This window comes from Sardina pilchardus, chromosome 15 (assembly GCF_963854185.1).
Source record: "Sardina pilchardus chromosome 15, fSarPil1.1, whole genome shotgun sequence".
Lineage (NCBI taxonomy): Eukaryota > Metazoa > Chordata > Actinopteri > Clupeiformes > Clupeidae > Sardina > Sardina pilchardus.
Window position 1 is genome coordinate 6,839,811 of NC_085008.1, and position 12,288 is coordinate 6,852,098.

Consider the following 12,288-nt stretch of genomic DNA (forward strand, 5'->3'; position numbering starts at 1 on the left):
GAACTGAATTTCCCTCACAGGATCAAATAAGTAGGCTATATATTCTTTTATTCTAATAAATAGTGACTAAAATTCAACTATATTAAGTTGTTTAGTTGTTGGCCCTCTTGTTATTGTTATTGGCATTAGTATTGGTATTGGTAAGCTTATATCTCACTCCTTTTTTTAACCTTTCCCCCAGATAACAGTGTACTTCATGGGAGAGTTTAAGGACGTGGCTTTGAAGCCAGGAGGTGGAGAAGAAGGGCCTGCTGGTGATGGGCAGATCCCTAAGAAGAGGGGAAAGGGCAGAACAGCTCATGGATGGAGAGTCCTCCTGATCAGCTGCCTCCTCTGCACTGCTGCTCATCATGATCAGACTGAGGCCATTGTGGAAGAGGGGCAAGGAGAATACCGAAGGTCAAGGTTTCAGACAAAGAACTTGAATCACAACGGCATCTCCAAGATTTTCGATACTACTGACGATGGAAAGGCTGAACATGAAGTTGAGGAACTGAGAGAGAAACAGAAAAAGAAGCAGAGTCAGGAGAAGACACAGGGAAAGGCTTGGTATGTTCGGTTATTTGGAAAAAAGGATGCCCCAACCACTGACCTATGGAGGACAGACATAATGAAAGATAAAAATGGGCTAAGACAGAGGCAAGAGAGATTGACAAAGGAATCGGCTTGTCTGGAGGCTTTCTCCCAGCGACAGGAGAAAGAAAGAAAAAGACGCATCGTCTATGATCAGATTCAGAGGAGCCGAAAGATTGTTGAAGCCAACCAGGTATGGAGGTCTCTGCCCATGAGAGCAGATGATGTTGTCAGGTCTGTGACCTTCCGTGTGCCGAGTCCCTGCAGTGCTCTGCCTCTGAAAGTTGGAATGTTCGGTCAGAGAGATGCTGAGTGGCGTAGGGTGTTGGACGAGGTCAGGAAGACCCAGATGGAAAAGACGCTTGAGCAGAGGATGGCTGAGACCTCTCAAAGTGGCAAATCTGTTGATTGGATGAGAGATCTCACCACTCTCTTTATTGGCTGCACTGTGTTTCTCGGTGCATGGTTCTTTGCCAATGCTTTCTAAAGCGGTGGACCCCTCCCTCAGCGGTGACTGAAGAGGCTAGGATACTGACACTACGAAGAGAAGCAAATTCCTCTTGAGAAGTGTTCACTTCTGTACAATAAACAGAGGATCTAACTTCATTTTGTTTATTTCAATAAACTATTTTGATTGAATAAAAAGTGTTTTTATTGTAACAACATGTACTGTAACATATAACAAATATTGTATACATCTTTTACAAAGATACATAGAAACATATTGCAGTTGGATTCAGCTGTGAACAAAAGCCATTCAGGAATTAGGCTATTTAAGCAAAAGTGGAACGTGTGAAATGTTTCATTTGCCCGTGGTTCTTTGTCTGGTTTTGGAACCCACAATTTCACAAGTTCAAAAAATGTCGTCCCATATATTTTTCTTAGCGGTCAAGCCAACAGATAAGGTAAGACACACAAAGTGCATGCCTAGCCTACATGTTTGGAACAAGCAGATGTTTGGCACAAATCTTGTGAAGTCTTCCACTGTTGATGTTACTACCTTTCAAAGTACTTGACAGGTTTGACTCTGACAGGGGTTTCCATGTGGCATTTTAGTTTTGGAGGTAAAATGTGTCAGCAATTTACTGCACACCACCCACTGGGGTTTCTGTCTTATTTTGTCCTCAATGTATTGTATTTAAGTGCCATATTCTAGCCTACTTCAGATGTTCAGGGTTGCAATCTACTTGCGTTTAATTATATATTTAAATTAGGCCTACATGTACATAATTTCATAAATGACTTCCCTAAAATGATATCTACAGGACCTGTCACATAAACATTGTCTATGTCCATGGCAATGACTGACATATAAGGTTTTTCAAAATAAAGGTCCAATATTAGATCTGATTAAGTTCATTTTAAATTGGCAATTTATTTTTAACCGCAAGGTCCATGACCCACCCAGATCGGTCCAGATAACAGAGGGATGAGGGGCCAAACAGAAATATCAGTAATACCCATAGAAGCACTTAAATATCTGGTGTGAAGAGAACCACTGGAGAGTTGTTCAGGTGTCTTGGTAAGTAACCTAACTTGGCCAATGATAAGGAGCGGTGAAAAAAAACAAAACGTTTTTTACACTCTTCAAAATCTCACTTTCATCATTTTAAACAAAGCCATTTAACTCAACACACACACACACACACACACACACACACACACACACACACACACACACACACACACACACACACACACACACACACACACACACCATATGCAAATGCATTTTTGGATGACAGAATGTCAGTTCATGTTTCACTCTTTCTCTCTCGCTTTCCATCTTCCTCTCCCCCTAGCCTATACTGTAGCCTACAAAGGAAGGTCATTACAATAATAGCTATTGACAGCATATAGGTTCAGAACTTTTTTTTGTACATTTTGGATGGTAAAGACGACTGGATCTAGACTGGGTGAACCCTGCCTGAACTTCCGCGGAATTTAAATTTCGCCCGGCAGTTTATTTATAACCCGTACCTCTGCGGGTTGGGTTATAAATAAACCTGCATCTGTTGAAGAGTATAGACAGAGAGCTTTTGTTTGGTATCTGTCAGCTCAGCCGTTACTTTATATGGTGTGCATGCACAGTAGGCCTAAGGTGCGGCGCTTATGTGTGTATGTGTGCGTGTCTGTTGAGAAAAGTCATCAAACGCAGTTGGATCAGTACAGAATAGTTACCACTGAGAGGAAAAACTGCAACAGACTCACGCATGAAAAAAAAAAAACAGCCTAAGCAGTCCAGCTAGCTTTGTGTAGGCCTAATTTAGCTACAGATGTAAGCGAGTCCATCACACAATAAGATTGCATGTGTCAGAGCGTGCGCGAGATGATTTCAACAAACTATAGTAGTAAAGGCAGTTCTGGCACGAGCTTGTTTACGCAGCAGGGTGTGTCCTCAGTGGCAGTGGCCAAGGGAGAAATCATTCCAGTGATCCCACCTTCATCTCATCTCTCTCTCTCTCTCTCTCAACAGACTTCTTGTTACTTTACAGTAGACCATAGCCTACGTTGAAGCTCGCTTGGATCTATAGCAGGCAACCGCTTTCGCGTTTTATGGCGTTTCTAGGTAGCTTTTCTCGGAAGTGCAGTAGGCAGTGACGCGCTAGAGTTATTGGCATTTTGAGTCAGCTTTATGCGGTGCGCCTCCTCCTTCTCGTACATTTCCTGATTCTGAAAATATTTTCTTTCCCGGGGATTCTTTGATTTTGCATTTGTCTAAATATTTTTTTCCACTGGCAACATGTATCAAGCTTTAAGGAAAGTTTTTTTTTCTGATGCTCTCTGCCTGAGCGACTCGACTGCAAAGTCGTTTGAAGAACTCTTCGCGAAGCTGGACACCAACAAAGATGGGGTTGTGGATGTGTCGGAGTTGAAGGCAGGCCTTTCCTCTATGGGCATAGCTCTCGGAAAAGGCACAGTACAGGTAAAAACAAACTGCTCTGCATGTCAATTGGCAGTGGTGGTCACTCACTGCTAACCTTAGACATGTAGTAAGCTGCATCAGATATATTGTTTTATGGCAACTAGAATGGCAAAGCACACTTCCACATTTCATAGGGCCCACATCGCCGATGTTAATTTAGGCACGTTGGAAAAAATACCCTCTTCTCTGCTCATGCCCATGCGCGAAGTGTCCTACCGTGATAAGTCTTGCCCCCTTATACAATTTAACATAGCACATTTAGGCCGAAATCAGGGATTTTTCATTATAGACTCACATTGAACATATTCAATGACCTTAGAGTGAGTTATAAGCCTATATACATAGTAGATGCAGTATGTTGTGCTGTTAAATGGTTGGTTGCTCATAGAATATATTGTGAAGAACAGTTAAAATTGATAGGCAGCATCAGTCAGAAGAGTAACCTCAAATGACATGCTATCAATCAGGTCCACTTTCCTCCACTTACCTGCACACATATACCTACTTAAATAAACTGTTTGACTGTTCACAAGTCACGACTGCTCTATGTAACTGTGCAGGTGTGACTGAGCTGGCGCAAGTGTGGTTAAACCTTTGATACTTGTAAATGTGCTCATATAGGGAGAGCATTACAGGTGGGGTTTTACGGCAGGTAATCGGCTGGTAATGCCTTGACATTAACTCCTGTTCTACTCACACACCCACATTCTTTCACTCACACTCACACACACACACACACACACACACACACACACACACATGCAGAAAGGAAGTGAGACACACGCATACACATCTGCAGGTCACTGATGTTATCATGACAGAAAGCATGTGGCAATGCACTTAGACCCTGGAATGGACTGGGCACATAGTAACTGCAGTCCAGGCCTACAACTGTCAACATATATCATACATGTAAGTCATATGTAGACAAATCTGATAAGGGGTCCAAAAACAAGGATAGTGTTCCAAATGAATAATGCATCATGTATAGCTTTCAAATTGCAATGATGCATAAAAAAGATATATACAATACAAAATATGATTTTTTACTAAATTCAGTTTCACTCTAATCGTTGATGCTTTATCAATTCCTTCATTCTGAACAGAAAATAATGACATCTGGAGACTCTGATGGAAGTGCTGGGCTGGACCTAAACGAGTTTTCCAAGTACCTGAGTGAACACGAGAAAAAACTCAAGCTGACCTTTAAGAGTTTGGATAAGAACAATGATGGTGAGAGCTAGATTCTTTTTAAATCACGTTCATCCTCCCTAAATCCTAATAACACAGCACATGCACTATGCCTGCCACAACTGAGTTTTTTTGTGTGTGACTGAGTTGCGTGAATATAATGCCTTATACAGTACTCTAACATTTTCTCGCTCAAGTTGTAGTTGGCTGTGATATGCTGTCGTGATGGGAATAGTTTCAGTACAACAGTTTTTAGTGAGAGACTCATGTGGAGCTACAGTATAGCTAGGGACATGCAGCGGCCAGTTGAAATTGGTCTATCTACGTATCTAAACATCTATAGACAGCGCTCCCCACCAGATAGAATTACAATGTGACTGCTACTGATTGACTCAGTTGCCTTATAAGAAAATGGCAGCGCATGACGTGTCTTTACTGACACTTTTTTTCCATCACAGGCCGCATTGATTACAAGGAGATCAAGCAGTCACTAACAGAGTTGGGCGTGGATGTGACAGAGGAGCATGCCCAGAAGATTCTACAGAGGTAATGTTTGCCAAACTGATTTACACTATCTCCCTGTCAAATATTCATGTTTGCCCTCACCATCACTCTATTTAAATTAGCCCCATAATCCCATCTGAGGGACAGTTCACGGCCTATCTCAACAATGTTTCAATTAAGTTGAATCGAATCCAACTTTAAATTTCATTATGTGCAAGAGTCAATCTGTTACACAAGAATGAGAATAGGGTATTCTGCAACAACATGTCCAACAATAGCATTGCAATTGATGAATCATATTACCAACCCTTTTCCTTTTTCTGTATCATGCAGTTACCATTGTTATCCACCAGAGGACAGGCTAATAAGTCATTGTTGGTAGACTATACTTTACTGTTATGGAGCATAGAGATTTGAATGCCTCAACTAACAAAATATGGAGTAGCGTCCTGGCTTGATTAACTGATGTTATAGTCTTCACTCTATATCATGGACCATTATTGCCGATAATATTTCGAACACCAACATGAGAGACTAGCCAAATACTCTGTATTGGACAAATGTGTTATCAGACACTCATCTCACATGAGTGTTTGATAGAGGGCATACAGTAGTTTGAAGTAGTAGCCTACTTAAATATATTTCCAGTTTCTAAGTGATTTTATCTAAATATGATGGATCACAACAGACCTCCTCATATTAGAACCATGTTGTTGCGCAATATGCAATAAAATAGCATCCTAAATGCAAGCTTACCGAATAGCATTAAGTGAATAAATGTACATTTCGTTACATCATTGCAATCATCATCAAGCTTCCTGCAGTTTCTAAAGAGATTTGCGAAGAATACCTCATTTGAGGTTTTTAACAGACATCCTTCCCTGTATTTGATTAAATAAATTGGTGCTGACAGCTTCTAATTGTACATTTATCAGCACTGACCAGTTTCAAACTAGCTGAGAATGTGGTTGGTAAGGGAAAAAGCGGATCATGTGCTGTGGGTGGAGAGTGCTGTTTAATGACTGATAACGCACAGGGCCTCTCTCTGTATGTGAAAGACACACAGACAGAGATAATACTTCCAGTAAGGTGAAAGAAAAATGGCCTGCAAGACCTTGATGCTGAGCTGCTCTAAGTGGGTCAGTATTGACTTGAAGGGAAGAAAATGGACAGCAAACCTGTAATGGACGATTACATGAAAGAACTTGAGGACCTTAAGACGTCCGAGGCTATCAGACATGGTGGGAATACTCATGAAAGTTATTTAATCAGTTTGTTCTACATTTTACAAAAGTAGCTAATGCCTTTGCCAATCTTTGTAGTGCTGCAACAAGCAGATATTGCTAATCTGCTAAAAATAATATAATAATATTAACTCAATCTGAATATAATTCACAAAACAAAAGTCTCATCTGGGCAATATGAGTGAACTGTAATTACTGCAACATCTTCCCTTTAAATAGTACAAGTAGGTTTTATTAAATATGGCACATTTTACGTAAATTACATTTACATGTAATTACACATTTTCTCTTTGATCATTTATTCACAAATTCTATTAAGACAACTATACATAACCTTTCAAAATGAAATATATATGTTCTTTTCACTATTTAGCAGCATGCTTTTCTGTCATAGTGGAAGCCAGCTTCCGGAATGTGAGTGGCCAACTAATCTGACAGTCCCCTGCAAAAAAGTTGGGAGACAACCAGTTATGCAGTTCATTTAGCTAGTTAGTGATAGAGATGATGGTAGATAGTTGTGGTTTTGCAAGTAAAACCGGAAAGCTCACTAGACAAGTTCGGAGGCTACAGGTAATTACTGCAGGTTTTAGTATTGGGCCTGTACCAAATGCCTACATACAGACATCTGACTATATGCACCAAAGTTGGTTTTAGTTCAAATTAAACTGTGAACAAACATTATGTATTTCGTTTTAATCAATAAACCTCCTTAATGTTTCCGTCGTTCCTCCCGGTCCTGATGAAGCAGGCATGGGAGACAAGGAAAGTATAGGCTACCATTTAAACTAGCCCATGTAAACCTCAGACAATTTCAATAATTTTACAATCGTAAATGAATGGCCGTCATAAGTTAGCTGTAGTCTAGTAGATGTCACGAGGGTTTATCACAGTAAACTTCCAAGATACAATAGGCAACTGTGCATTCATATCCGATGAGTGGTAAAAAAGTTAAAACGCTGAAAAGTGTTATTCCACTTATCCTACCCTATACATTTGGTAGATTCCGCGGAGAACCTGCAAACCTGTAGGCCTGCAAAATGCTCTGCAGATCCACAAATCTAGTTGATTTGTGTTGCAATCATCCTGCGTCCTGTGTAGCAGTGGAACCTGATTTCAAACATACTGTATCATGCATGATGCGCCATATGCCTAATGGAGGAAAGAATCCCATACCGCGGCAGTTAAGATTAAGGCTAAGGCTAAGGCTTATTATAATGCATCAAAAGAGATGTGTGGTGAAGTAGATAGATGGGTGGAAGTGTCATTCTACATCTCACAGACGGGACACAGTTCCTGAATGACAAAGGCAGATACATGCGTGTGAGAGACCAAATAATGTGTGTTAAGGAGTGTGAACAGTAATCCAATTAAGGTCTTGACTCCTCTTTGGGCCTAACGGGACTGGCAGTGCTTCCATGGTGTGCTTTATCTGTATCCGGGATGTAAACTAGGTTGGGATTTGACCCAAGCACTCATGCAGGCTAAGGAGCTGTCCAACTTTCGCTATTTGCGCAGCCACCCCCCAACAAAATACTCACACCTATACATATGCATGAACTGTAAACATATTCAGATGAGTTGTATTGCTAAAAACATGCTTAACATGCCTCTCTCTCTCTCTCTCTCTCTCCCCCTCTCTCCCTCTCTCTCTCTCTCTCTCTCTCTCTGTCTCTCTATGCACTGTTACAGTATTGATGTTGATGGCACCATGACAGTGGACTGGAGTGAATGGAGAGAGCATTTCCTATTTAGTGCTGCTTCAAACTTACAAGAGATCCTACGCTACTGGAAGCACTCCACGGTGAGTGTGTGTGTGTGTGTGTGTGTGTGTGTGTGTGTGTGTGTGTGTGTGTGTGTGTGTGTGTTTGTGTGTCTGTGTGCAGTTTGTGTGTGTTTCATCTTGTTTAATTGCAAGAAATTGCAATTCCTGCTTAGAACTACTAATTTGTAGAATGTGTGTTGTCTTTTGCGTACGCCGACAGCTCCAATGCTACTATGCATTTATATATTCTTGCCTACCTCTATGCACACACATACACACACACACACACACACACACCAGTTCATGAATTAACTGCCACCCTGCTTAGTTTGGCACTCTCCCTGTGATCTGTAATCACACTGTAATTGCACCACGTCACTCCGTCAAAGAGCTCAGACACAGACACACACATTCACACACTCTCTCATACCACAGGCACTCTCTCTGTACACAAGCACTCAGTAATCAGCTTGTCTGCCATGTTTATCCCTCCCTCTCACAATGAATGGACTTGTGCTGTCCCGTCAATGGTCTATCTATCTCAAATGGTGTGATTGAATCATGCATACACATAGAGAAGAATTGCCTTGAATTTTCTGTCCCCCCTATGCAGTTCCCACAAGATCTCTCTTTAAAAGCTTGACCTGTATGATTCTGTGAAAACAAAGCACTGTGATATTCAGCTTATCTTACAACACTACGAGCCGCCCTATGCTAACACCAGCCATTTAAACCTTATAACCTTGAGGCATTGCATCAAAGCCTTTTTACAGAAAGATAGATACTCAGTCACACTTTTGATGAGACCTAAAAATAAGATATCACTAGAAAGCTGTCGATACCTTTTTAAAGTAGTGTTGGCCAACCAGCCAAAACTGTAACTGGGAACCCCCCTCTCTCTCTCTTTATTAAAGCCTGTTTTGTACTCAGGGCAGAACAGCTAATTTAAGGCCTGTGCATCAGTGGACAGATTAGGGCAATGATTGGATAAAGGATGGTCGCTTACGAGGTGAGGTCCAATCACCGCTGAGTGGGGTGGGACCACGTTGCAGGTAGTCTCGGGGCAGGAGGCTGCGTTCATATTGTCATACTGGAATGCTGGCGCTCTGGCTTAGAACACTTGTCAGTGGTGCAGAACTTTACTGGGAATCCAGCACATCTCTCCAGGGTCTACATCCAACACAGAATCAGGAGTAGGAGGAAGTCACTCAAACAAGGGGAGACAAAGAACCTCTAAAACCTTCATCATAAAGTCAAGAAGCATCTGAGTTAACCCGAACCCTTGAACCGAAGAGACTTGCTTTTTGGAGCGGTTTAAAGTCATATATTAAAGAAAATCCTGCTGGTATTTGAGCTGGCACGCAAGGCCATTTGCTCTGGCATCGGTGGTAGGACTGGCGCACCATGGCACTGCTGCACCAGCAGCCAAAGGGAGAGTGGTTCTTCATCGACTTTGAGGAAGATGGAGCCATTTATGAGGTGGAGGTGGAAGTGGTAGGTGCTGACATGCTTCACTCCCATGCAGAGTGTTTGTTGTCTTGTTGGAGGGATATTTGAATTTGAGTACTTTGCTATCTAACCGGTTTTCTTATGAACACGTGGATAATTATACAGCTCATCAATGTTAGACAGTGCTTTCATCATTATTTCCTCTATATCTTCTATATCTTCTATACTTCAAGTTCAAGTTTCTTAATTTGTCACATGCATAGACATATACTCATACGCATAACAAGTTGTTTTAGGACAAAACTTAAGTTTCAAACATGAATATACTGGAAAGAATCTGATTCACTTTGGGGGCGTACTCACACTATGTCATCCGCACCATACCCCGGTATGTTTGACCCCCAAAGTCCAGTTTCTTTTAGCACTGTGATTACTCTGTGCCATACCCGAGCATGGTACGCTTATCCGTGCCCTGGCCAGCTTGAGGAGGTGAACTCGGGCATGGTGAGGTTGGGCTTACGATCGTGCCTATGCAAAGATTCTAGAGGACAGTGGCTCAACTGCGCCTGGGTACAGTTTGATAGTATGCAGTGTGAGTGCGGACCAAGAACGGGAGAGAACCACACTCCGGTACAGTACAAGGGAACCATGTGAATACGCCCTTATGGAGTCCATAAGGAGTCCAGTGCATAATGATCATTGCATCAGCAAAGGGTCAAACTTTATTGACCTTCATGAGTTGGTATGGGACATTATGAATGTTCTTTAGCAGGTGCTATCTATGGTCATGATCGCTGGAAGAAATTAGAGTCATTGTGATGCTTCCAGCTGGCCCCTGTGAATGTGTTGAGTAATGTATCATTAGGGCTTTCTGTGACCATGCCTCCTTATGTAAGGCGTCCCTTACGTAAATGAGTAGATGGGTGGGATTAAGTTCAAGGTTGCTCTGATGTCAGAGTTCGTAGGGATGTAGGGATGAGTAGTTTGGGGTTAGGATGGTGTTTCAGATTGGTGTGCTCTCATGTGAAAGATTGTTTGACCCCACATGACCTTTCATGAGTTCTTTTTAGTCTGTTATATGTATCAATACAATACATATATTATCAATAGAAGCCTCAAAATAGCATGCATGCGTTTCAAGGAATCTGTCTTTATTTTGTGGAGCGTCTGTCCTAGGGATGTAACGATTACCAGTGTAATGGTAAGCCATAATAAAAATGTTGACGATAACAATTACCGTTTTCATTTCAAATATCACAATTATCACGGTTGATTACCACATTGTGTGTGTTTAATCTTTCAGCTTCGGTTGGAACATTTTCGCCGCAAAACGTGTGCAGTAATGTAGTCACTCTGCGTGTTTGTGTGCGCAACGCGTGCGCATTCACAGTAAATCCATCCCGCTAATGTTATCGTAAAGTTTTATTTCGAGCACTTACTGGGTCTCATTCATTGGATCCAAATAACAGAAATAGCACGATCCAAGTCATGGGAGGGTAACTTAAGCTAAGAACATAACCAATTAAACATGACCAAGGAAGAAGGGACAACACGCAATGCCACGGTAACCTACAGGCTAAGGAATTTTGTTCATTTAGACCTACCTGTAGGCCTACTGTTGGGTTTAATGCCATTTCCGAGACACGCTATAACTTATTGGTAAACTTTTAGCATATCTTTTGAGTTCCTTCTAGGTAACTATCCCTTCAGGCCAGGGGTCGTGTAATGTAGCCTATAGTACTCACCAAAATCATAGAAATTAACATGGCAAGACACTTAGGCCTATCTCTTCTATGATCCCAGAAATATTATCTTTGACTTGTTAGTTTTTTGACCATTTATTTGATCTAATGTCATTGACAACATTATGAAAACATATATCCTTGGACTGTGCGCAACTATTTTCCTCGAGTCTAAAACCCTGAGAATGAAAGCTAATTAATTACCTTTCTTTTTAAAGTGACAGGCAATCAATTAGATCAAACACACACCAACACTGTAATGTCATTAAAGACAATTGTAATCATTTAAAAATCAATCTGAAGCTACAAGTAATTATGCAGGTCATAACATAGGCTACATTAATAGCTATAAAGCTATAAGTATGAAGTTTATTCATTCAAAATATGAAATAGAAACATGCCAAAGATGTTCCGTGTGCATAGAGGGTTGAGCAGAGACTAGGATGGCCACTGCTGTGAATGACCACACAGTATTCAATATTACTGATAGTCAAGGTGGTGATGGGGGACAATTTGCCTATATTTTTGTAATATACTGTATAAACACTGTCACACTTTTTGAAACCAATTAAGCTTTTGTAGGCCTATCAGTGCTTGAACATATTGAACGCTTAAAAAAAAAAAAAAAAAAAAAAACATATTGTGATAATACCGAAAACAGTGATGATTTTGGTCAATATAACTGTGAGGTTAAATTTTCATACCATTACATCCCTAAATATGTTACTGTATGCAATTGAATATGCTACTTCGGCAGGTTTAGAGCAGAGTGCTCTTTTAGCATGTGACAATGAGATGTAAGTAAGTAGCCATGCCAAAAGAGCAGCCCTATAGTGACTATGTTGAACACACTGCACTGATGAACTCAAACTTTGTCACAGACACAGTGATGAGGTT

At 41.0% G+C, this 12,288-nt stretch overlaps 1 protein-coding gene across 1 annotated transcript in view; it reads left to right on the top strand.

Moving 5' to 3' along the window:
• Positions 1 to 2,978: 2,978 nt before the first annotated feature.
• Positions 2,979 to 12,288, top strand: part of slc25a24 (solute carrier family 25 member 24) — a 14,294-nt gene continuing 4,984 nt past the window's right edge. Inside the window, exons 1-4 of the mRNA XM_062556120.1 lie at positions 2,979 to 3,499; positions 4,606 to 4,732; positions 5,149 to 5,236; positions 8,128 to 8,239. Of these exons, the coding sequence (XP_062412104.1) occupies positions 3,317 to 3,499; positions 4,606 to 4,732; positions 5,149 to 5,236; positions 8,128 to 8,239 (510 nt within the window). The 5' untranslated portion in view covers positions 2,979 to 3,316. The remainder of the gene's footprint in view (positions 3,500 to 4,605; positions 4,733 to 5,148; positions 5,237 to 8,127; positions 8,240 to 12,288) is intronic.